This window comes from Aedes albopictus, chromosome 3, assembly GCF_035046485.1.
Source record: "Aedes albopictus strain Foshan chromosome 3, AalbF5, whole genome shotgun sequence".
NCBI classification, from domain to species: Eukaryota; Metazoa; Arthropoda; class Insecta; order Diptera; family Culicidae; genus Aedes; species Aedes albopictus.
Window position 1 is genome coordinate 344,872,856 of NC_085138.1, and position 26,829 is coordinate 344,899,684.

Sequence of the window (26,829 nt, forward strand, 5' to 3'; positions counted from 1 at the left end):
TAAATCATTGTGTGGAAAAAATCGTATATTTTCATATATTGAATCAGAATTGTATAATAATACGTATATTTGTTGACAATGATTGCGTAAAATCGCATTTCATGCCAAATTAAATTTCAATTGCGATTTTGTTTCATATAGTCGTCTCCGATCATTAAAGGTGCGTGATAATATCGGTAGAATCGCACAGAGTCGGATAGAATCGTGAAAAAAACATACATTTTTAGTGTCAAGCTGCAAGTTCGCTAGCATCGTATATATGATTTCTGTGAATCGTGGAAATCGTCGCTTCACATCGTATATGAATCTGCTAAATCGAGCTTACTACCTAAAGGTATGATGAAAATCGGTAAAATCGTGTACAACTATAACAATATTGTAAATTGATCGTTTGCGTCACACTTGCGTCGCATACGAAGTGAATGAAATCGTAGAAATCGTATATTCATTTTAACAGTCGCATATAATTGTTACTGCACTCTTAATAGTCGAATCTTAATCTCGGAAATCGTTAATGGTTTTGTTTACATATTTGTATGATGGAGAAAAAGAAAAAAAGGTATTCATAACAAATTTGCATTTTTGTTGTGGTTGACACATTCCAACCATGGTAGCAATAATTTCAACCAAATATAGGTTTTCATACTATTTATATACATCAGATGACTTACAATAAGTGATGTATAGATTCCAACAACGATGTGAATTCCGGGCCTCTTCCACGGCACCACTTTTGGTGCCACTCAATGCACAACAACAACGCTACCACCACAAGTCTCGCACCGTATCATGTTAATTTTTATTCATTTCATGCCATTCACTTTGAACTCTCTATTTTCAACTTGGCAATATAGCCAATAGAGATAACGCACAGTTCTCAATCAAAGGACCTGAGTTCGATTCCCACTGAACACCAATTGTTTTTTTTTTTATTTGAAAATCTTGAGTCGTATATTGGTACTCTCAATCGTAATAAGATCATGCATAATCGTATATTTAGACGGATAAAATCGGCGAAATCGTAGAAAATTTTTCGAGAAATCGTAAATCATGTTGGATGGAATCGCAGTAATCGTATATATGTTTCGATATGGCCTCCACTTTAGTATGTATATGCCTATTTCGTGCATTGAATACGATTTCTTTGGTTCTATATATGTGTGATTATTTCAGTTGCAACTTTGATATAGCAACCAAATTGCTGGCTGGGTCACTACCCTTCAGGCCCTAACAGGTGCACCAGAAGGTTACAGACAGCATGGTCTCCACCTGCCCCGGCCCATACCGAGGATCCCTTTCCAACCGCGGGCTCAGATCCAACCCAGTAGACCGACGCAACGACAGCACCGCTACCGGGACTTCCTCTCCGCGACCACTTAATCGCTGTAAGGGTTGATCTCGACCGCCGGGCACCGGTATGACCTACGAAATCGACTCTGAACCCCTGGACTACCTCTTGTACCGCATCTGAACTAACAATTCTTCAAGTCCACGCGCCACCTCTTCTGTAGCTCCCAGACGATATGGGTGATAGCCGTTGAAACGGCTTTCTAGCTGAACTCATCCCTACACATCCTCTGGACCAAATTGTCCGGAGTTGTGTCCTCCCCGCATGTGGCAAGCATGCGGTCACGCATTGTGCGAAAACACGGGCACACGAATAAAACGTGTTCGGCCGTTTCCATTAAACCATTGCACACTGGGCATTCGGGAGAATCCGCATACCCGAAACGGACCTGTGTCAGGTGAAATGTAGCTTCTCCATGGAGCCTATTAATCCAACTATCTACCCTCGGTATCAACCTATGGGTCCACCTTCCTTTGGTGGAACTGTCCCACGCGCGCTGCCATTTGACCATAGAGGCCATCCTGGCAGTCCTGCGTATGCCTCCTATGCCGCGCATTTCGAAGCACTCCATGTCCTCACTGATAAGAATGCTGATAGGCACCATACCAGTAATGACGCAGAGAGCGTCGTGTGACACGGTACGGTACGAGCTCGCAACCCTCAGGCACATATGCCTGTAAATACTTTCCAGTTTTCCTCGGTAGCATTCAGTACTTAGCGCAGTGCCCCATGCCGGGCCGCCATACCTTAGTATGGACGTAGCGGCACTAGCCAGAAGCTTGCGCTTACTGAGGTATACCGCAGAGCTATTGGACATCATCCGGGACAGTTCCGCGGTAGCTGTGGAGGCTCTTATACAGACATAATCAACGTAGCTACCGAAGGCGAGCTTATCGTCGATCTTCACGCCCAAATGTTCGACTGAGCGCTTTGACAGGATAGTGCACTAACCTACACTGATCACCGCCTGCTGCTCCGACTTCCGATTGTTAACAACCGTCTCCTCAGTCTTTTGGTGAGCCAGCTCCAGTTTCCTGGACCGCATCCACGCCTCCACAACCTTGATCGAGTGGTCGCTAGTCAACTTCAACTCCTCGATCGTTTCACCGTAGACTTCGAGCGTAATGTCGTCGACAAATCCGACAATCTTCACTCCCACTGGGTACTCTAACCTCAACAACTCGTCATACATGACATTCCATAACACCGGACCCAGGATGGAACCTTGCGGGACTCCTGAGGTTATGTGAAAGCACTTCCGACCCACCTCCGTGTCGTAAACTAGTACTCGATTCTGAAAATAACTTTCAAGAATCTTGTACAGGTGCCTGGGTATCCCCCGACGCAAGAGTGCATTGGCAATAGTAGACCAGCAAGCGCTATTAAATGCATTCCTAACATCCAGAGTGACTACCGCACAGAAACGAATTCCCCTTCTCTTAGGCTCGAGAGCTTTCTCGGCGGTTTATGTAACCGAAAAGATAACGTCTACGGTGGACCTCCTCTTCCGGAAGCCGTACTGGTTTTCGCCCTCAGTGAACCTCAACATTTCATTGAGGATGATCTTTTCGAGCACCTTCCCCGCCGTGTCTATCAAGCATACTGGTGTCTATGCCGACGGGTGTCCGGGTGGATTCCCCGCTTTTAGTAATAGAACCAGGCTCTGCCTCTTCCAAGCTTCTGGGAAAACTCCCTCGTCTAGGCATTTCTGCATAGCGGACCTGAACATCTCGGGAGCCCCTGCAATAGCTACTTTTAAGACCAGGGCCTTACCTACGCTAAGGGACTTTGCTATCCCCGCAAGTCTCCTCATCGCCAGCCCTAGTCCCCGGCTCCTACGAAAGAAGGCAAAGGACTAGAATCATGACGCGGAAAAGCCCTTCGATGATCCCCTCCAACGTCTCTGGAGATTGCTCTGTAGTGCCATTACACCTCGCGTCTTGACAATAACGATCCTGTAGGCGTCACCCCACGGGTTCACATTGGCACTCTGACAGAAACCCTCGAAGCAGGCCTTTTGCTTGCTCTTATCTCGATCTACAGCGGAGCCCGTAGGCAGGCGCGGCGGTCCACCAGTAAGCCGGTGGCCTCCCATATCTAGGGTGGACTCGCCTAGGCATGGTCGCATCACACGCACGTGAGAACACCGCTACCAGCTCGTCGCCGTCTAAACCATGTAAGTTTCACTCACGACGGAGCGCCTCCCCTTCGTCGAACTATGATGTCTTCCATCTGCGAAGGCTTGGCCTTGGCCTAGCCGCCTCTTCATCGACTCACTGCCTGCTGTTGTTGTAGTCGATACTGTAGCGAACCGCCAGGTGATCGCTGGGAATGTAGCTGTCGTCTACTCTCCAGTTCGAACTACTTGTTAGGCCAGGACTACAAAAGGTCCCGTCAATAATTCAATCCGCTCCGTTTCGACTATAGGTGCTCTTGGTACCGACATTTGCCAAGTCGACATCTAAGATGGCCAGTGTCTCTAGCAGGATCTGACCCCGCTGGTTCGTGAAACGGCTTCCCCATTCCACGGCCCAGGCATTAAAGTCACCCGCTATTACCACCGGCCTTCGCCCTGTTAGCACGGTCGTTATGCGGTCCAGCATTTGCGTGAACTGCTCGATCGGCCACCGCGGAGGCGTATAACAGCTACAGAAGAAGACCCCGTTTATTGTGGTGACCACGAAGGTCTCATACATAGGTAGTAGACACCAACTCCTGTGCGGGGTATGTACCCGTCGTCCATATCGCCGCGATTTTTCTGGACCCATCCGCGACCCAGTTGCCGCTACCGGCGGATACTCCGTATAGGTCCGCTATGATGGCGATATCCGTCTCCCACTCAGAAACCGCCTGACAAAGCAGCTGCTGAGTCGCGTCACGGTGGTTCAGGTTCAGCTGCGTTACCCTTGGCGTTACCTGCACTGTGATTCGTTCACTGCGGTTTTCTTGAATGCCGGGAACCTTGGACCACTCGTCGGATGTCTGTTCTTCACGGATTTCCCGGTAAAGATCATACAGATGGGTGGACTCGTCCAGCTTTGGGCCTTATGACCTTCAACCGCATCGCATTTGCAGTCCCACGGCTTGTGTCTTGGTTTCAGACACCTAAAGCAACCCTCTGGTGGCTCGTGGAATGTCAGATGACATACGCACCAGGCCACCTTTTTTTGCCGGACTTATTGACGTCTGCCACAGGTAGCTAAACCTAACGGCTGCGGCGGCCACCTGTACATAGCACTGTTGCCGCAGTGCTCTCGTCTATGTCTTTGACCTTCAGAGTCGCCTCATGTGTGAGAGCTCTCACCTCTACTCCCTCACCAAGGACCTCTTCTGCCAGCCTCTTGTAGGCGGCGCTCTTGTGATCATTCTCGCGCTTCAGATCCAGGATCATTTCACCCGTACGAGTACGTCTAATACTGCGTACGTCGGCTCCCAGACCCTCAAGCTTGGCGTCGCTTCTCATCGCCTTCAAGACGTCCGAGTACTTGGACTGTTCCGTCTTGATGACGTCGCCTTTCTCGCGCTTGGCACGTACCCTCCTGCGCCTTGGCTTGGCGTCCTGCACTTCCTGCGGATTCGTATTTCTCTTCTTCCGCTCAACTTTAGTCCAAGGGGGTCTACCCCTTGGTTCGCCCTACTCTGCGGCTGCTGAGGGCCTTCCAAAGCAACGATCGGAACCCCTTGTTCCCATCGTTCCGGGACGGGCCAGCCTTTTCAGGCCCACCCTTTCCAGCTTTCCGGGAACCAGCATTGTTGCTGACCTTCGAGGTAATAATACGCCTGGCTTTGCGGGCGCCGCCAGACAGCTCCTCACCCGACGGCTGCCTCGCCCGCTTCTGCGAGTTCTTGACACGCTTGTCACGAGCATTCGCATCCGCCACTTTACTCGGACTACCTGCGAAGGTTCCGCCGCTGCGGCAGTCAGCAACGCGAGTACCGCGTGCTCCTGCTTGGCATCATCGATCGACACCCTAAGTCGAAACAAGGCCGTTTTCAGGTCCTTGCTTATATTCGACTTAGTAGACGCAAACTCGATGATTTTGTCAAGCTGTTGCTCAGCCACCTCTGTTGCGGACCGTCCTTTATTTTCTTGGCTGATGGCCCTCAGCAGCCACGCTCCGTCCATTATCTCCACCGGCTGGCTTGCCGGGAAGTGGACTGGAACTCACACGCCTATCTTCTCACTTCTCTTTGTCGGAGACCTCATCAACCCCCTTCTTGTGAAGGGGTTGATCGCACCACTACTTCCACCTATATTCTGATTTTTTTGAATTTTTGCTCATTGTTCATCCCACGAGTCGGACGGGAAAGAAGGTCCACCACGCCAGAGCTCTGCATTAACGCGGTAAGGGACAGCTTACTGTGGGGGTGCCCAGGTACCCCACAGGCTCCGTTAAAGATCGAGCATCTTTTTCACCCCCTCGATCACTCATTCCTTGGCACGGGTCACTTGACACCTGGAATTGGGGTTAGTAGTCCTATTCTTAGTCGGCGACTACGCGGCTGGTGGTGCTGGTCTATAATTGGGTAAAGGCGGTCTTGGTGGTTGGAAAAATGGTGGTGTGTTTATTCTTGGGAAAAACGGTTGTTGATATCGTGGTTGCTGTTGTTGTTGTTGTTGTTGTTGGAAAGGCTGAAATTGCTGGTAATTTCTAAAATTGTGAATCATTGGTGGGATTCTTTCTGGTACTCTTGGTATTGATGATATTTGTTTTTTTTTTTTTGAATTGCTCCTGTATTTACCTTGTCCATTTTTTTGCTTTTAATAATGTTTTTTTTTTGAAATTCTATATTTTGGAAACTTATACAGTAAGCATAAGCTTGCGCTAAAGCTTTCAGGTCTGTAAATTTCCACGAATTGTCCGAGGAGATCACCATATAGACCTCTCATAAAAGCGTCCAATGCTTTTTCATTTTACGTCTCTATAAGTGCCTTTATTGCTTCTGGTTGGTGGTATTCCCCACTTGAGCGAGTTTGATTGGCAATGAGTGATAGCAAGTCATTAATTGGTAGTCCAAAGTGTTTATGTCCCGTTTTTCACCGTAATAAGTTAGTAAGACTCGTTTAATGGTTGTCCAATTAATGTTCACATTAGAAGAGGCTAAAGCGTCGTTCGGCTCTCCTTTAATTTTTCAGCGAATAATTTTGCAGCCAACATGAAATTTAGCTAAAATCGCAAATGTAATGTGAAATTATGTCAACAGCTTCTGTGGAAACTGGATGTCCTTCTGTATCGGTATCGGAATGGTGGATCGTTCAAATCCTCAGAAGCCGGAGCTACGTTAAGTTCTATAGCTTGGATCCTTTCGAGTTTCGAGAATTTGTTGAAGTCGCTGATCATGAGCCGTGTTATTTCCAAAATTATTATAAATTTTCAATTTATTATAAGTTTGCGTTCGTTACTTAAGCTATTATTGCTTGTTTTCAAATTTTTAGTTTTTTGTTTATTTAAACACTTGTTACGTTTGTAAATAGTTGTGAACATTTTGTCAGTTAATTTTCTATTTTATACTGTGGTTTGTACATCCGTCCCTGAATTTTAATGTGCATTTGTAGCGCTTCAAACATTTCAGCAGCGAACCAGTACAAAACACGCAAGCCGTCTCCTAACACGGACATCAAATTGTAGACGGTCTTGTGTTGTTGCCCGAATCGGGATGCCCGATTAGGATTAGTTTTCCTAGACAAAACCAAGCTATGAGCACAGCATCAAATGCTGTGAACTAAAAGGCAAACTGCCAAATAAAATACAATTCCAGGATGACTGATGGACCCAAACCAATAAATGAAACCTCGTCATCCTGTGATCGGAAGGATTTATCCATCTGGATGGATAACAGGACACATTTATGTTATGTGTTGTGCTGCGTCAATTTGTGATGTTCCTAATTTGTGCATTTGTAAGGTTCTATGTGTTGTAATATGGTAATCATTTGTAATAATTATTTTCTTTTATTTTTGTACACACTCCTATCGTCTATAACGATTTTTGTGAGTGGGTGAATTTTGATTTTGAGTCAATTTAGTTTTTATTTGGTTTAATACTTTTCTTGGTTTGTATTAGTTCTCTTGTTCACTTGTTAATCTTTCGTTTCACTTTATTGGGAGAAAAAAATAGTACTTACAGATTTTATTTTGACCATCGTGAGGGGCACTCACGACTGCGGGGTCCGTAAATATTGGTAACCACCAATCCTCTAACAGTGGTAGATCTACCAATTTTTGGTCGCTGGTCGTTGGTTATCGAATCCTATTATTCCTTCTGGATAGGGCCAGATTCCCTGTGATAGATCCAAGTGAGTTTTCGTGTGTGGCTCCAACCTTTCTCAGCACTACTGTGGTGGGATCCTTTTTCCTGGGGTACTGGAGGACCAACAGTACTGCTAGTGCTACAACGATGTTGTGATATAGCTTGTTTCGGACCGTATTCTTGTCGTTTTGTCTCTTGTCACAAACTCGACTGTACTAATAAAATTCTGAACGTACACTAACTTTTCACAGTGTGTCTTGTTCAGCCGATCACTGTACCTAGAGAAACTTCCTACTAAGCTGACACACTTTCACTTCTATTCGGGCGCCAGTTATATATTCTTCAAGTGATTTTTTTTTTCATTTATTCAACTGAACAATATTGGAAAGGACTTAAATCTAGCTTATTCCTACACTTAGGCCATTCAGCTGTACTAAATTTAGATTAAAACAGGACTGAATGAGACTTCTTCCTCCTGAGATATTTATAGTCGGCTGCATCCTCCTAGAATCGTTTTTATCATCCTGGCCTCAGCTGATGTTTGGATTATCTCGTACTGCGGAAATGGTGTGCTACTTCTAGACTTCTCGGTAATGTTTTATAGCTTGCGAATTCCGATTGATTGGTCCATGCGATGCTCTGTTGTTATGCTGTATGTTGATAAGCTGGGTATCTGGCTGTGGTGTAGCAATCGTGGTGCGTAATATAAGGTTTTCACTAAAGTTTGTAGAGTTTCAACTAATTTTAGCGTTGAATTGCTGAATTTACTGTATTTACTAAACTGAATATTTCAACTAAACAAATTATTGATCGAAGACGTTTTTTGAAAGTTCAACAAATGAGCTTGCTTGAGCTTGAGCTCGATTGACCGCCCGTAGTAGCTACTCCAGTATCGCCAGACATGCTAAATTCACATAGACCCAAAATTACGGCTTGTGACTAATGGCTGCCTTTTCTACTGTCTTCTAAGCTTCTACAGTGTTGCCAGTTTCAAAATAAAACCACCACAACACAGATATTGAACCTATGGCCTTTTACATACGCATTACAAGCGGTAGCCGAGGTAGCTTCGTGGCCGAGCGGTTAGCGGCGTCAGTCGTTTAGGTGTCTCGTAAGCCTCGGAGTGTGGGTTCGATTCCCGCTCCAGTCGGGGAAAACTTCTCATCAAACGGAAAATTCTCCACTGGGCCACTGGGTGTAATATGTGTTGTCCGTTGTCGAATGTTTGTAATGTTCAGTCTGTAGAGGCCGCAAGGTCGAAGACGGTGTAATTGTCTTTTTTTTTGTCTTTTTTTTAGCCATTAAACCAGGCCGTCTATTTTACTATTTTACTAAAGTTTACCAAATATCAAGTTTCTACTATCTATTCTACTGAAGATTTTAGTTTGGTAATATTCAGCAAACATTATGTAAACATGCCTCTATAAAACACGAGACTCTCAAAGTTCAAGATTTGGGAAATCCAGATCGCCGGATCGTAGCTACCAGGTATTACATAAGTAGGTAATAAAACACTCCCAAGTAGGAATCAACTCGAAAGCAATAAAAGTCATTGATTTTACTATACCCATATCAAATATCGGATTTCAGATTTTTATCACAGCCATTAAATAGGTAATTAGCGATTATCCCGTAGGACCATTGCGCCTATCCGCCTCAATTAGCGATAACGGCGCGAACTATGATAACAACAAGGGACGGGAGGGGCCATCCATCAATGTGCACGATTTACGACTCCCACTAGACAGTCGTTCAGTGATTCTTCCAGCAGTAGCAGCAGCAGCAGCAGGGTGCAACAATGGCGCCGAAGTGTCTAGGGATTGCACTATTGCTAGTGCAGATTTTCATCAGGAGTAGTTTTCAGCAATCCAGTGCAACGGATGACAGCTACGTGGTGGGGGTTGTGGAGTTCAGAATGGAATTGCTCAATATGCCAATAGATACTAGAACTGCCATGAATCTGGAAGCGTATAAGGAGTTGATGCGGTCCGACGAGGCGAAGGTGAGTAGATGAACAGAAAATGTGTTTTTTTACAATAATTTACATACTTTGGAACACTTTATAAACTCAGAAGTAAGTGTAATTTTCATTGGGATCAGAGTGATTCCAGGAAATTCGTGAGCTGTATGACAGAACTAGACTTCGGCACCCTAGGTACCAGTGAACTATCATATCAGTTTGGACCCCCAGCACCACGTGGATTGGTTATGCATGAGAAAAGCGTAATAAGGCGTAGATGAATTGAATAAAATAAAATGGTCAATGAACCAGGGGCAAAGTCATGAACCTCAAGGCTGTCGACGACTTCATAGTTCGCTCATCTATTCAGAGTTTGTCGACCATGTTAAAAAAGACACTACAGAAAGAGTGCTACGTAGAAGTTGAAAAAGGTTGAAAAAGTTTGGAAAGTGTGGGAAGGTTAAGTGAAAAGAAGAAATGAACATTAATTCCCTGCCTAGCTTATTACTATTATTGCAAAGTATTCTTCAGAAATACCTGGACTATGAACATCTTCGCTGCATTCGCATTTTCCAAATCGATATTTTTTTCGCTGGTTTTGCATCAGACTTATGCTGTAGCCCTAGACCCAAAGAACTCTCAAACAAAGTCGATCTCTAAATGTTCAAGCTTTGTAGATCCGCTTGATCCCCGTCTCAATAGTGCAAGCAATAAATAGTTCGGCGACGAATACGCTGAGGAAGCTTCTGATATACACTACCCGTCATAAGTACGGACTCACTTGAAAAAGTATTGCAACACTCAGTTAAATATTGCAACACCCCCAAAAAAGTTTAGCATCACCTGAAAACTATTAAATTTAAGCTGATATAGGAGAAATTGTGTATTTTCGGCAGTTTTGTTCTCTTCATCATATTTTAAAGCTGTTGATCTCAGAGTTGGCCTCAAATCATTCCCAACCAAGTTGAATTAAACGACCGAGTTGCAGGAAATTTGGCCGACAAAAACCCCCCATGGCGAAGAGAACAAACCTGTCAAAAATATCCATCGTAACCTTATCTTGATAATCTGCAAAGATATGGTCTTCAGCAAAGTATCTCGCGATCCCGATAATATACGAAGTTCAAGCCTTAGGCAAAGTTGTTCCGAAGGTCGTTGACGTCATGTAGACAAGCAGCTAAAATCGCAACTGCCGCTAGAGGACGCTGGTGAGCAATTTCAACCAGCTCTATCTCGCGATTCCAATAAGATAGAAAGTTCGAGTCTTCGTCAAAGTTGTGTAGGAGATCTTTGACATCATAAAGACAAGCAGTTTGGTTCGCAATTCTGTCGCTAGATGACGGTAGCGAGCATTCAGATCCGATTCATACTCAAGTAATTCAAGTCAGATTCACCTCATATTCAATTTTTTCAGGCCTGGTTCACTGTATAAGTGTAAAATCAAGTAATTCAGATCTGGTTCACCTAATATTCAATTGATTCAAGTCTAGTCATGAGTCTAGTTCACATCATGTTCAAGTGATTCAGGTCAGATTCACATTACATTCAAGTGATTATGGTTTTTAAGTAATTCCTGTCTCTAATGCACTTCATATTTCAAGTGATTCAGGTCTGGTTCACTTCACATTCAAGTAATTCAGGTCTATTACATTTCATATTCAAGTGATTCAGGTGTGATTCATATGATATTCAAGTGATTCAGGTCTAATTCACTTTATGATTCTGGCCTGATTTACTTCATATTCAATTGATTCAGCTCTAATTCATTTCATATACAAGTGATTCTGGTCTAATTAACATCATATTCTAGTGATTCAGGTCTGATTCACTGCATATTCAAATAAATCAGATCTAGATCACATCATATTCAAGTGATTCAGGTCTAATTTATTTTAAATTCAATTGATACAGGTCTGATTCACTGACTATTCAAACTTTTTGTCTCTAAGATGTCAACGGCCTTCTGAACAACTTTGCTGAGTCCGTACTTATTATGGGTAGTGTAGTTGCTGATTTCGGAGAACTTTGAATGGTTCTGGCACCTACACAGTAAATAAATTTATAATATCTACAGACGTGATTCACCTGTTTCCTAACGTGATTCAACTTGGGTACATCGGTTTTCCAACAGCTATTACGGTCGCCGGTCGCCATGTAACTGATGATCACTTTTACGGCGCGTATGATGTGCAGCCATATCGATGTGATATTACAAGTTTTTTTTTGTTGTGTAGCCTATTCATGTGATCCGTAAATGCTTTCAAGCAGTATACAGACTTTTTAATTCCTCATAGCTCCTGTTGATTCATGTACTCTGCTATTTGATCGTTAACCCAAGTAACCACAGTGCTGAAGCCTTAGCAGAATAATGCAGAACCATGCAGATATAAGGTGTATTTAAATCAATCATTGCTTTGCATGAACACTTAAGGTTGATTTAAAGTGGAAATGGGAATTATGCCACTGATTCAAGATTATTCCAGTATAATCGTAATTTGATTCTATATTTGCCCATTTCCACTTTAAATCAACCTTAAGTTTGCATGTAAAGTAATGATTGCTCTAAGTACACCGTATATCAGCATGCAATAAGGCTGCAGCTTCGTGATTACTTGGGAACCTTTATCCAGCCAAAGTTCAAACACGTCTATCTCGAAGCTCTAACGAGCTAGAAGTGAGCCATTTTCAGCAAGTTAAGAACTATCCGAAAATGAAGACCTTGGCCCTAGATTCGTGCGCTAGGCAGTACTAGTGTCAATCAATGTTCAATCACCTACCTATATCTCGGAATGCTGAAAAGAAAGAATGATGCCGTCTCCGGCAATGTTGTTCTACAAGTTAAGAACTATCTGACAATTGAATCTATTGTTTGTGATTTATCAGATAAGTGCGATGCCTACAATATCGAAACTTTAATGAGCAAGAAGTGTCCAGAGAGTAAAAAATACTGGCAACGGCGACTTTGGTTCAAGATTCGTCTATTATGAGACTTATTGAGGCTTACAGACTGTTCAATAGACTCATCGGCTGAACCAAGACTCCTGGATCAACCAGCTCAGTAGCATGAGACCCCTCGAGCTGTGTCTTAGGGCCGGCATTCTACTGGGTAATTCGGAGTGGTACGCGAAAACTATGGAATTTCTTCGGTTATTTAAAAGTGTGTGTGAGTGTGTTTTGTCAAAAATGCATTTTTTTTCTCTTCTGTGGTCTATTAGCTTATTGTTGAGTACTGGTTGATGTGCTGGCGAGCGCTCACTGATGGCTGCTGCTGCAATGGCGGCTGACGGTGTCGGTCCCTATTGTTCTGTGCCGACTGGAATGGCGAATCTGGCAGTCTGGCTTGGCAAGTGGGATGGCGTCTCCACTGCTATGGGCCACTTTCGTGACCTGGGCTCGGCTACGGCGTCTTCCTTCTTTGGCACGACCGACGGGCCACGCATGAGACCGTATTGGCCACGCCGAGAAGGGTCCTCTTTTGCGTTTAGGGCTGTAAGCCCGAAGAACACTCTATCGGTCGGCTGCTGTGACCCGAGAGTCTGGTCTTTTACGTTTAGGCGTAGACCGGGCTACCGATCTAGGCCGAATCGTGTGGAAAACGAGGTGGCGCTTCCGGGACGGTAGTCCTGTTAAGCATTCAGGAATTAGGCACTATTGTCACACATGCCGGAAATTAGGGCATACCTGAATGCAGGCTATGGTTCGTACTTCAAAGTTCACAGGACACAGACTCACTCAATTCTGTTCGGAATAAAAGTGATCATGGTGAACAGCGCAAGCCTTAAAATGCCCTCATTCCATCCTTTCCACCTGTTCCTTCGTTCTTACTACATGTTGCCAATCCTTGGTAGCCAACAACCACCCATTATGCTACCAGGTTGCCTACGTTTGTACCCGCAGCTGAGTTTTCGTCCACCGCCTATTTTTACCACAGTACATTCAAATTACAATTACCATTCCGATTTCATCATTCTCACAAGCTAAAACAAATTACAAGTTTTTTTTTTTCAATCTACAAAATCTACTATTGAAAAGTATCAAATTACTACTTTTACCCGATTCTACCTGTTGGAATGCGGGTCCAGGGCGAACGAATACATATTGAAAGCAGCCTTTTTTGGTCAGCTTCAATGCTGGAATTTTATTTATCATTACAAATTCAAACTTATTTTAATCCTTAATATAGCTTACATTATAGTATTTTTCTGCTACTCCCAAACACAAACATCCCAACACTTTCACTTCTGCTATCTACTGCCTTCAATATTTTTCCCAGTTGTATGTATATGCTAAGCTATGCCAGTGCTGCCAGTTTCACCTAACTCAAATCTTTCCCAACAGCCTCCCCCGGTGAAACTGGTAGCGGGTCGAATTATTTTTTTGACGTAGGACTACGTCTCTCTTTTCTATACCGGGTGTCATTCTAAATTTTCAGAAATCGGCCGCGTTACGTTTGAAGTGGAGATTTTGAGCGATAATAACTCAGCCATTTCTCGTTGAATTTTCAAAATTTTGGCTCCAATCGATTGGAAATCTTTACACCAATTATGTACAATATTAACATTTGCTGATTTTCAATAACAAACTATTGAAAAATTTGAAAAAGTGAACCCATGTTTATTCCAGCCAATCACGATCGAGCACATTTTGGATGCTCCCGTCGAATATAAAAGCTACTGCTTCTTCGCATCTTCCCTCATTCGTCTTTGTCGTCTCGAGGTGAACGCATCGAACGAGAGCTGCCCACTTTCTTCGTTTGCGTTTTCGCTCATTCTTCTTTGACGGCCGTGTCGGCTCGGTGTCGGTGCGGTGGTTTTCGGCAAGGGGACTGTTGCACATTCACCTTCTAACCGTCTAACACGGCAGACCAAGGAAGTGTATGAACATCAGATTGATCGACGGTGGTGGCAGAGGCAGCAGCAAAATCCGGAATCGCACCCACGGCAGCAAGCGGCGGGCCAATTTTCGACGGCTTCCAGCAAACAGCACGGAGAAATCCAACACGTGGCATGATGAATTGATTTCAATTTCTTCGAAAATGCTTCCGAGAGAGTTAATTGGATAAATTTCCTGCATCGACCGAGAAAGTGTAGTGAAAACAAATAGTGGAAGATTGAATTCTTGGTGGTGGTTCAGCAACAGTGAGGGCGATCACTAATCTCATCCACGGCAGCAAGCGGCGGGCCAATTTTCGACGGCGTTCAGCATTCAGCACGGAGAAGATTAAAAACGCATTGCGTGGCATGATTAATTCATGTCTATTTTCTGTCTGAAATCGTTCAATATTCAAACGGTTCTTTTCAGGACCATAGAAAATTATTCCTCAAGAGTTGTGAATCAGATAATTATTTCATTCCATCGCTCGGTAAAAGTGCGGTGCAACCGAAAAGTGAAAAATTGTATGCTTGGTGGCCCCGCAACAATAATGATGCCGGCCACTAATGACTCCATCAGGAATTTAGCAACGCTTTATCCTATCCAGTGCATTTTTCGAAATATTGTTTAATTTAACCATTTTTCGAATTAAAATTATCTAAATCTTCCAATATTTTGATTGCTTTATTGGTTAAATGAAAATTTTCTCATTTCTCGGTTGATTAACCGATTCAAGCGTCTGTTGCATGCGGGGCGGGACATGCAAACGAAATAAACTGGAAAGCCAGCCGAATGGGAGGAGCTTCATCTGCCAATCTAGGGACATAAAAGCTGTTCCCTCTGATTTCTTTCGTCATTTTCGTTGGATCAGTCAGACAGGGTGGATGTCACCCCCACAGCTGAACAGTGGCACATCAACCCAGCCGCAAAACTCTCGGCTATCGTGCGGATAGCACCAGGAATCTCATCCATGGCAGAAAGCGGCGTACCAGTTTTCGGTGGCATCCTGTATTTAGCAAGGGAACACCAACACGCATTGCGTGACATGATGTTTTCATGCCATTTCGTTCCTAAAATCGTCAATTAATCAAACGGTCCTTTTCAGGACCACCGAAAATAATTCCTCAAAAGTTGTAAATCAGATAATTTCATTCCATCAATCGAGAAAAGTGTGGTTCAATCGAGAAATGAAAGATTGAATTCCGGCCACTAATCGTTCCACCCAGAATTTAGCAACGCATTGTCCAATCAGAACCATTTTTCGTGAAACATTGGGGAGCGTCCAGAAATTACGTCACGTTTAAATAGGGGGGGGGGGGGTCAGCAAAGTGTGACGACCCACACAAAAATTTCAGAGGTCCCATACAAAAAGTGTGACAGGGATGAGATGGGGTTGAAAATGACTAATTTTTGTGTGCCGTAATTTAAGAACGATCCCTTGTTTAATTCTAGCATTTTTCGAATTAAAATGATCTAAATATTTTTATATTTTTTTGTTACTTTATTTGTTAAATGAAAATTTCTCTCATTTCTTGGTTAAAAATCGTTTGAAGCGTCCGAAGCATGCGGGGCGGGTCATGCAATCGAAATAAACTGGAAAGCCAGCCGAATGGGAGGAGCTTCATCTGCTAATCTAGGGGCATAAAAGCTGTTCCCTCTGATTTCTTTCGTCATTTTCATTGGATCAGTCAGGGAGGGTGGAGGTGGATATCACGTCCACGGCTGCGCAGCAGCACGTCAACTGCGACGAGTGATAGCACCAGGAATCTCATCCACTGATCACGGCTGCGGTGGGCCCGGCAATGGAAGTTACCTCCGCAGCTGGGTAGCTGCGCACCAACCCAGCGACGGCTCTCGGCTATCTATCTGATAGAACCAGGAATCTCATTCACGGCAGCAGGTGGCGGCAGTTTTCGATGGCTTCCCGCATTCAGTGCGGATAATTTTCCTTTGTCTTTCTAAAATCAACCGTTATTTGAACGGACCTTTTCAGGACCAGAGAAAATTATTCCTTAAGAGTTATGAATCGGATAATTTTCGGATATATTCCATCGATCGGTAAAAGTGTAGTGCATTCGAAAAGTGAATGGTTGAATGCTTGGTGGCTCAGCAACAGCAAAATCGATCACTAATCTTTCTACACGAAATTTAGCAACGCATTATCTTATTCGGACAAATGTGCCTGGAACATTGTTTCATTCTAATATTTATCGAATTAAAATTATCTTAACTATTCAATACTTCAATTAGTTTATCCGTTCGATTAAAAATTGTCTCAAAGAACGGTTGATTAGTCGTTTGAAGCGTCTGACACAATATGGGCGGGTCATACAAACGGAATAAACTGGAAAGCCCGCCGAATGGGAGGAGCTTCATCTGCTAATCTAGAGGCATAAAAGCTGTTTCCTCTGTTATCTTTCGTCATTTTCCTTGGATCAGTCAAGGAGAAGGGAGATGTCACCTCCCAGCTAGGCAGCAGCACACAAACTCAGCGATGACTCGGTTATCGTGGTGGCAGCAACAGGAATCTCATCCACGACAGCAAACGGCCGCATTCAGTATGGGTAAAATCGCATTGCGTGATGAATTCATGCGATTGTCTTGCCAAAATCTTCCGTTTTATAAACGGTCTTTTCCAGGATCAGCGAAAATGATTCCTCATGAGTTATGATTCGGATAATTAAAAGCGACAGATTGAAAGCTTGGTAGTTTAGCAATAGTGAAGTCGGCCACTAATATGTTCTTCCCGGATGAAAACAACGTATAGTCCATTTTACGAGCCGATTTTATTAATGAATTTTTAAAAGAAGGCAGCGTCAAATAACCCGTGAAAACCAATATCATCATCAACATTGTTGTCACCTCGTAAAATGGCTCATTGTCGAAAGAGTTTCACGTTAAACTTTAGTTGAAAAGATCTATCTAACGCCGTTCAATTATCTAATAATTTTATCCGCTGGTGAAAATTCTCTCGTAGAACAGTAATTTGACCATTTCTCTTCAAAACTAAATAACTCTTGAACTAGTCAACATCTTTCCAAGTAACCGAACCAGCTGAATAACAGCTTCTTGAGTTAAAGTTAGCTTAAGAGTGATTTGTTTTACTCTTATACAGCAAAAATGTTTGTTGGGTTATGAATGCGTTCAGCGAAAGCGATCACACAACAACTTTACTCAACACATCAGTTCACCATTTGTATTATCATAACAACAAACATTGTATTATGGAAATATAAAAGTCGGAATCTCGTTCCAGTCTTTGTCCTACGTCAACATTGCGGTTATGTCTCAGACATTACCCACTCCTAGTTTTTTTCCTATTTCCCGTGGAATTGCTTTCACATTTTTAGCATGAGTGCTCTCGCTGTTTATTCGCCTTGACGGAGGCTCTCTGAGAGAATTGCGCTGTGCGTGAAATCATTTTTTTAACATGGGAAAGGATATGAGCTGCATTTTCAAATGCTTCTAAAATATTTTAGGGACTTCAGATTGAAAAAAGTGTTAATGTTTTGCAATATACTTTCAATTAGCTACATTATAACTGGTTTTAGACAAAAGTTTTTAAATCACAATGTTATGTCTATAATATACAGGGGATAGACAAAATGATCGGGACAGGCAAAATTTTCACTTTTCAAAAAATGTTTAATTAGCTGTAACTATTCCAAAAGTGCATCAAATATTCTGAAATTTTTACTGTAAGTTCTTCAACTAGTTGTGTATCAGTGGACAAAATTTGGAAAAGATCTGACAATTCTTCACGAAGTTATAAAGATTTTTGAAATTGGTAAAATTATCCGATAGCCAACTTTGAGCTGTTATATCTCCGGATTCAATTAACCGAATGTAATGAAATTTTGACCATTAATGACTTATATAATTAGCTATGAAAAACCATTGACTTAACTTAATATTCTTAACACGGAAGAAAATTAAAACGATTAGATTATTTTTCTAATAAAACACCAAATTATCCAAAACATCAACATCGTTTCAAAATTCAAGATGCAAATTATAGTTCATTTAGTTTCCCTCTAATTGACTTATATATAAATGCGTTTTGAAGGAAAGTAACAACATAGCCGCCAATAAATTGAAAAACTAATGGGATGCATAATAAAAATAGACCAATTTAGTAAAAAATCGTGAAAAAAATTAAATCGCTATAACTTTTTCGCTTGTTAAAAATTTCAAGTTAAGTCAAATGTTTTCCAGAGTTCATTATATAAGTCATGAATGGTCAAAATTTCATTGCAATCGGTTCATTGAATCCGGAGGTATAACAGCTCAAAGTTGGCTATCGGATAATTTTATCTTTTTCAAAAATCTTTATAACTTCGTGAAGAATTGTCCGATCTTTTCCAAATTTTGTCCACTGATACACAACTAGTTGAAGAACTTACAGTAAAAATTTGAGAATATTCGATGCACTTTCCGAAAAGTTACAGCTAGTTGAACATTTTTTGTAAAGTGAAAATTTTGCCTGTCCCGATCATTTTGTCTATCCCCTGTAGAGTATCAAAATCTCATTCGATAACATTAAGAACGTTTTGCTTGAAAAAATTTCTTTAAAGAATTAGAAGCATTTGAAAATGCAGCTCCTATCCTTTCCCATGTTAAAAAAAATTGTTTTCATGCAAGCGCAATTCTCTCAGAGAGCCTCCGTCAAGGTGAATAGTCACCGATATACACCACTTCGTCGCTTTCGTTTTCGCATTCAATTCTGGAGCTCGATTTGAATAGGTCGTATGTGCTTTTGTCGATATAAAATTCGATCAGTTTGTTTTAGTCATTGTAGCAATATGGCAGATATTTTGCAAACTTTTATTGATGAAACAGAAAGCCTGTTTTGTGAGTGTGGTACCGAGATCCGGAGCACACGCGTCTAAGTAATAGAATGAATGAATGTGTCCGCGCTGCGGTTAGTCAAACCATCAGTAACTGCAAAGTGCCACCAATACACTATCGATACATACACGCGGATGCGGGACATACTATCAGCTTGCGCTGTCTACCACATCCCCCCTTTTATAAACAAAAGACTATTGCTTTAATAACAGCACTCTATACAAGCACAATTCGGGCCATTTTCTACTAAGCAACCCTCACAGTCCTTTCGAACATTGGGGAGCCTTATCATCATTGGCTTCTCGGAACAGCTCGATCAGTTCAGTTCTAATTACTGATTCAAATATCCTTCTATATAGACAACTTCATTTTCTTAAGAATTTCTTCCTTTCTTCTACCATCTACTTTTCTTCGAGGGAGTCTACCAAAAGTTTACTTGTACGATGAACACTATGTATAAGCACAACTTCACCACGACGCTTAGCTTTCCCCGATTTGTACGCTCACGTTTCTTCCCGTCACTCCCTTGGTGAAGCAGTAGTCAGCGAAATTGGTAGAAGGAACCACTATAGAAAGACTCCAACTCGCCTCGAATGAGGTCTGCGACTTTGTATCAGTTCCTTCATCGCTCTATAGATGGTTGAATGCGGAGCTCCGTTGTAGATCCCCTTACTCCTCCATGGCACTATGCACGGTGCAACAACACAATGTAATCCTCAGACAGAATCATTGATAGCGCATACTTGTCTAGGCCAGGTCGCAACTCAGCTGTCCCACATATCTACAATTACAACCCCTTTAATCCCTATCGACCAATCAATGTGTTAGCTTCACCCAGTACCAGCATTCCGTTTCTCTAAGCCAATGGATGAATCAACCAACTTCGAATCTCGGAAGACTAGATCGCATGTACGCATACGAAAGATCAGCACGTAGGGCAGAATTCGGTTTCCTCTAACCGACCCACGGCTCTCAGTTTCCATTGTGTCTCTCACTCTCTATTACAAGCATCCACTGAGCAGCAATACAAGCTGCCACTGTTGCTAGTGCACGCCTAGCGCCTTGCCTAGCGCCGCATACATATACGCACCACAGGTGATGCGCGAGCCGAACGCACATTGCTATTCCCACGTGGCTGGCAGTGTGGACGCCTACGCGTGAATATGTGAGCTTATCGCGTTTCAACAGTAGGTACACGGCTGCTGTTCACTTACACTATTTCCAATCATTGTCAAGCGTCTGGGTTGACGATTGAAGAAAAGAACGCCTTCTTTCGTGCAGCATGAATGATGCTATCTTTTTTAGCCTCGTTCTTAATCAAATGATGGGTTTGTACATACCTTAAAACCGCACATGGCATTTAAAATTGATGAGCCTGAACCAGCTCACCAGAAACATCCCGCAATGCAACAGGCAAGGATTGCCCGAAGCAGCCACTCCATAATTCTTCCTGCATTTAATCACAAATTTAATAACCCCACCTCACTGAGTATGCTGCTTCAATCACCATTATTTTTTTTTTTTACTTCACAGGGCTCACACTCTTGCTTTTCTTTCATTTTCAATTTTTTTTTTTTCACTGTTGATCACTTAGGTTGCCGAAAATTTTCCCAACACTTTGTTTCTTTTTTTTTTCAATATGGCGTACCATACGCGTGGCCAGATTCACTTTCTTCTCTGATATTTATTTCCTAATATCACTTTCATTATTTTTTTTCAATTATGTGACCGGAAAAATTATCTCCAATATTATTTTCGTCACTGGTTTCCACACCCAAACCATGTTTCACTTGAAATATTTTTTTTTTTCACCCTCGTCGCCAATTTGTGGTACCGAGATCCGGAGCACACGCGTCTAAGTAATAGAATGAATGAATGTGTCCGCGCTGCGGTTAGTCAAACCATCAGTAACTGCAAAGTGCCACCAATACACTATCGATACATACACGCGGATGCGGGACATACTATCAGCTTGCGCTGTCTACCACAGTGAGGATTCTGCTGTATGTATCAACTTTGCCCAATTTCAACGGTTTTTTGCTATAATAAGCGAATCTAACTGATCGAATTTTTAATCGACATAAGCACATACGACCTATTCAAATCGAGCTCCAGAATTGTTTATCTCCGCCGGGATCGAACACCACCACCACCTTTGCCGTTAACACCATCTCCACGCGTAGTTTGCACCGATTAATATCGGCAGCTACCTGGCACTTGCAGTTATGAAAATAATTTTCAACTTTCGTCGTCACCATCCGACTCCGGGTGCGTTTGGAAGAATTCCACAAGCTAATATTTTTTCTCCATTCACTATTGTTCTGCTCGGTTGCGGTCTGTCGTAATTGAACGTTCGGCTGCCGTATAGAAACCTGCTGTTGACCGTTTGCTTTGAGTCCAGAGGTAATGAAAACAGATGGTGATATGCAAGCTTCGTGAATCGAGTGCGGTTCGTTTGTTGAACCCTTTCGAGCATTTTTAGCAGCTTTGTAACGGTCATATCAGAGTATGTGGTTATGCTCCCGTTGCGCAGCGCTAGCGTTCCATCACTTACATTGTTGTGTTGTCAAATTTGTTTCCAGTGCTCGCCGTTTTTGGCCGTTTGGCGCTCGTGTCGCTTTGTGGGGTAGTGTCTTTTAACGATGAACACTGCCATCGTGGGGTCAAATCGACTTTATGTGTGGGGCAGTCTCCGTTGGTGGCGTTGAGGTGCACTTAACCCTTATGTGGCCGACAGGGTACCCGGGTACCCAGCGCCCATTTAAAAAGCACGGTGTAGAAAAAAGCAAAAAGTTTGTCGGACACATAACGGTTAAATCCTTTACACACGATTTCGACGTATTTTTGTTCGAGCTTAAACGTCTGTTCTCTGTGCTATAAACTAATTAATTAATACTAAAAACTCTCTTACATTTTGCTATCTTCACTCGCACTCCGTCCACCTCTTACCACAACAGTTTACTTTCTGCTTCGGCACTGAACCGTGTTGCCAGTTTCACCAAACTCAAATCTTTCCCAACATCATTGATTTCCGCTAATTCTCGCTGATACTTTTCTTCCATACGCCTTTCTTTTTCCTCATACTCTTCGCGCCAATTTCTCCCCTGCTCTTCCAGCAATGGGAGGCTACGAATTGTACTGGCCATGGCTAGGAAGCTATTCTATTCCGTATATGAACTTAATCTTTGAAGCTTGTTGGGGGCATCACCATTGAACGGACGATCTACACATTTTGAAAGCAGCATTTTCGTAGTGCAGCTTCAAAGCTGTATTATTTATTCAATTATTTACAAACAAACAGTAAGGATAACATTTCAAACTTACATTAAGTGTAGAATTCCGCAATTCACAACGGCTAGACCTTCCAACCTTCATAACAGTTTATATGTTTTCTACTGCCTCTAATTCGTTCATACAGTGTTGCCAGTTTCACACAATTCACCACAACACTACCTTTACAAACAATATCAAGTCAGATTGCATACAAGCTTTTTTTCTGTCTTTGCGATAAGTCTTAATCTAATAATTGCTATGCATTTTTTTTTCATAAAATAGCTCCAAGGATTTCTCCACAGCTGAGTACATGAATTTCCATCACAGATTCCTCTCGGGATTTGCTCCTGAGATAAGCCCAGGAATTCGACAAGGAATCTATTCAGGCAATTTATCTAGAAATTTCACTAGGGATTCCTCTATTCCTCTAGATATTCCAGGAAGCATTTATTTAGGATTACTTCTAGGGATTCCTCGGGAGGTTTCGCTAGGGGCTAATCCAGGGTTTCTTCCAAAGAATTACATTTGTCGGCGGTGAGTTTGACGAGTCAAGAATCGCGCATGAAACAACTCAACCACTAGCTCAACCATGAGAAATTCCTCCAGAAATGTCAACCAGGAATGCCTGTAAAATTTACTCTTCAGGGATTTCACCAGATATTACTCCAGGAAGCCTATAAGAAATTTGTCTAGGAATACCTCCAGGGGTTCAACCAAGAATTCCTTTAAGAATTTTGTCATGGTTTTCAGGGTTTGTCAGATCTATCCATGGACTTTTCTTGAAATTCTTCTAATAATTTAAATAGAGATTCCTTCCGAAATTCTATCAGAAATTTACCCAGGAGTTCCTCTAGGATTTTTTTCCATGGATTTTCCTGGACATTTTCCGTAGATTTCTCTGGGAACTCTACTAATAACTTATCCCAGAATTCCTCCAGGTATAATCCAGGCATTCTTCCAGATATGTCTTCAGAAGTTCCTCTATGGATCCCAGTGATTACGCCGGGAATTCCACTAGAGATTTCTCCAGGAGTTTTCCAAAAATTTTCTTCTAGGATTCATCCTAGAATCCTATTCCTTCTGAATAGCCTGAATAGCTTATCGGAATTTCAAGACATAGGGATTTAAACTGGCGGTATAAAGTGGATCAATGTCTAGCAAAGAACTCTATCACCAAATAGTTCTGAGCTTGCTAATAAGCTCTGCGAAACGCATACTTAGAGCTCATTAGAGTTCTAGGATACACGTTTTGTTTCTTTTTTTTTTCTATATAAATTAATATCGTTTCAATGAAAGGTTGCATTGGTTTTCAACAGTGAATCAAAATTCAACCATCGCGCAACAATAACGACAATGTCGCAACCTGAATTTGTTGCGACATTCTACCCAATGCGACATAGGTTTGTCCCAACTTGAACAGAATAGGACAAAGATCGTGCACCACGAGTTTAGAGATTTTTAAGGCTTGCATTGTGATTTTTGAGCGGTAACTTCGAGTCGGTAAACACTACAACGCTACTGAAGATGTATCATCAATAAGGTTCGATTTAGGATTGGTAAATATTGATTATTCACGAGTTGAAAAGTACGCAACAAATTCAGTTTCCGTTTTGTCTGGCTGCAACAAAAATTTTCGAGATCATGTCATTATCTGTTACCAGTTGAGAAAAGAGTAGGGTAAACAGGTATAATATGCCCCCCCCCCCTAAGCAGAAATGGCAATATATCAATAATTGGCGCCTTATTCCATCTATTGTCCACTGCAAATCGTTGTTTCTAAAGTCAGTGAAGTGTTGCATGAGAACTTTACCTCTGGAGGGGCGGCTATGGAAGCTTTGAGACGTTTTCCGAAAACGTTCCAAAATTTACCTTATCAAAACAAACGGGGCAATACGCTCCATCAAAAGAAAAACGTCCAGCCCCGTGATAAAACTGTACCAGGGGATAATTCTATCACATGCTTATCCTAGGAGGGCCTTTTAACAAGTGTTTAACTGCTTAAAAGTTGCAAAATAACATAAGCGAACAGAACTAGCTTCGTTTACAATGAAGCCAGCTTGCAAGAGGTAAAATATTACGCCAAAAGCCTCGATTTCGGACTTTTTGACATTTTAATTGCTTTTGTATACCAATCAACTAACGGATCAGCTTGATGACAACTAATCATCAATATTTAAGATTTCCAATCGATCCCGCATGCAAAAAGCGCTTGAATCGCTAGAAAATGAAGGGGGGCATTTTGCCCCGGTGGGGCGTATTATACCCTTTTACCCTAATCGCCGCGTCTTCTTTGTTGCTTGTTTTGTGCCACTTTTGTCAGACAATTCTCTTCACTGGTTTTCAATAAATGAAAAAATAAACGCCATTGCATTTTAATAATTTCGCCCGACTGACTTTCTCTAAGACCTGTGGTCATCAAGGTGCAGCCCGCGGGCCGGGCCACACGGGATGTCTAGTATTCTATATTGTCTTCAATATCTTTGAATCCTTCTTTATTGAGGCTGATCTGTACCCGGAATAATGAAGAATAGTAGGATCAATGTTGATGTTACAATACATTCAGTTAAAAAATAGGCCTGAGAGTTCGAAAAGTCGACCTAAACAATTTGTAGTTATCCATTATAGTCCAAATATTAAATATGAACCTTCTTTTTCGCACTACAGCTGACTGACATTGTGGTATTCCCCGAACTCACACTCAACACCCTGATGGATCCCGTGCCCGTACCGAATCCGGAGGGTAACACCATCCCATGCATACCGGACAGTCCCGAACTCCTCTCGCAACTCTCCTGTTTGGCCATCGAAACCGGCAAATACATTGTCATCAACCTATCCGAGTCCTTCGAGTGTGATTCGTTACCAGACAATGATCCCCGACCATGTGATCCTACCGCCGTCCACCGCTACAACACCAACGTGGTGTTCGACCGAAACGGCACCCTCATCACACGATACCGCAAGACTCATCTCTTCCGGGAACCCGGCACAAGCGTCACCTACGAACCGGAGATCGTTACCTTCGACACGGACTTCGGCGTCCGATTTGGAGTGGTGACCTGCTTCGATCTACTGTTTGCCGAGCCTACTCTGGAGCTGGTCAAGTTGGGCGTCAAGGATTTTGTCTTTCCAGCCTATTGGGTATCTGAACCGCCATTCTTGACTTCCGTGCAGATCTTCGAGAGCTGGGCCTACGGAAATGACGTCAACTTGATCGCCTCTGGCACGAACTACGCTCCGGCTGGAAGCACCGGAACAGGAGTCTTTAACGGACGCAACGGAGCCGTATTTTCTTTCTTCACCGGAAAAGAGACTAGGTAAACTCGATTGAAGATTAATGCAGATAAAGTTCTGAAGTATTTCTTTTGAATTTCAGGAAAATTTTCCCTGTTCGTGTACCGAAACTTCCTAGAAGCAATTCTCCAACAACAACTCCACCTAAAAAAGACTGCAAAACTGTATCGGGTCGATCCGGAGGAAAGTTGCTGGATGAAGTGAACATGGGAACAGACATCCCCGAACGATTCACAACGGCCCTAATCAAACCTGATCAGGTGTCCAAGGTATTCAACCGAACTGTTTGCGACGGCGATTTCTGCTGTGACTTTCATATCGACTTTGAAACACGTGGCGAGCGACCTGTGTCCCATCTCTATCGCTTGACGGCTTTCGATGGAGTGCGCACGTTCAAAGGCTACGCTGAAGCACATGTGAGCATCTGCGCAATCATAACCTGCCTGAATGAGAACTTGGCCTCCTGCGGGCTTCCAAACTACGAGAGCACAAAGTACCTAAAGTTCAACGAGATATCCATCAGTGGTGATTTTATAGCCAACGGAACACTGGTCATGCCCAGCAGCTTAGATAACAAATTTCATTCATTGGATGCTAAGTATTATCAGTTCTATTCAACTGTCGAGTAAGCAATAATTGACTTCATGTGTGGTTATTAGATAATCAATATCTGTTTGTTTTCAGCTATCCCAATGATCGACAGCACGTTCAGCTCACGTTGTCCAGTTCAGTGTCGAATCTACAGACTTTTGGCATATACGCTTTCAATCATAAGGATTTCGACTACTTCATACCGGATGCGCCCCCACCTCAAGAAGATAGTACAACAACAATACGACCAGCGTCCGGTTGGTTATTGAGTTTAGGACTCTTGTGTATTGGCAAGTCAATGATTTTCTAGAAAGCAAAATCACCTGATTGAGTGAAGGTGCACTTGATCAATAAAACGGTAACACCACTGCCATTTGTGTTTATGAATGAGA

General features: G+C 42.7%; 1 protein-coding gene across 1 annotated transcript; it reads left to right on the forward strand.

The window, feature by feature from the left end:
- The first annotated feature begins 1,218 nt into the window (after positions 1-1,218).
- On the forward strand, positions 1,219-26,810 carry LOC109421936 (vanin-like protein 1). Its single transcript, XM_019696568.3, has 4 exons — positions 1,219-9,601; positions 25,217-25,869; positions 25,929-26,471; positions 26,531-26,810. Exons 1-4 carry the CDS (start codon positions 9,398-9,400, stop codon positions 26,745-26,747), a joined length of 1,617 nt encoding a protein of 538 aa, XP_019552113.3. The 5' UTR covers positions 1,219-9,397; the 3' UTR covers positions 26,748-26,810.
- Positions 26,811-26,829: the final 19 nt, after the last annotated feature.

What these genes read in the sequence shown, in the direction of transcription:
- LOC109421936 (XM_019696568.3), top strand. Translation starts at nt 9,398, where the DNA reads ATGGCGCCGAAGTGTCTAGGGATTGCACTATTGCTAGTGCAGATTTTC. An exon ending in TGCGGTCCGACGAGGCGAAG is followed by an intron (nt 9,602 to 25,216) that starts GTGAGTAGATGA and finishes TTCGCACTACAG; the next exon opens with CTGACTGACATTGTGGTATT. An exon ending in TTCACCGGAAAAGAGACTAG is followed by an intron (nt 25,870 to 25,928) that starts GTAAACTCGATT and finishes TTTGAATTTCAG; the next exon opens with GAAAATTTTCCCTGTTCGTG.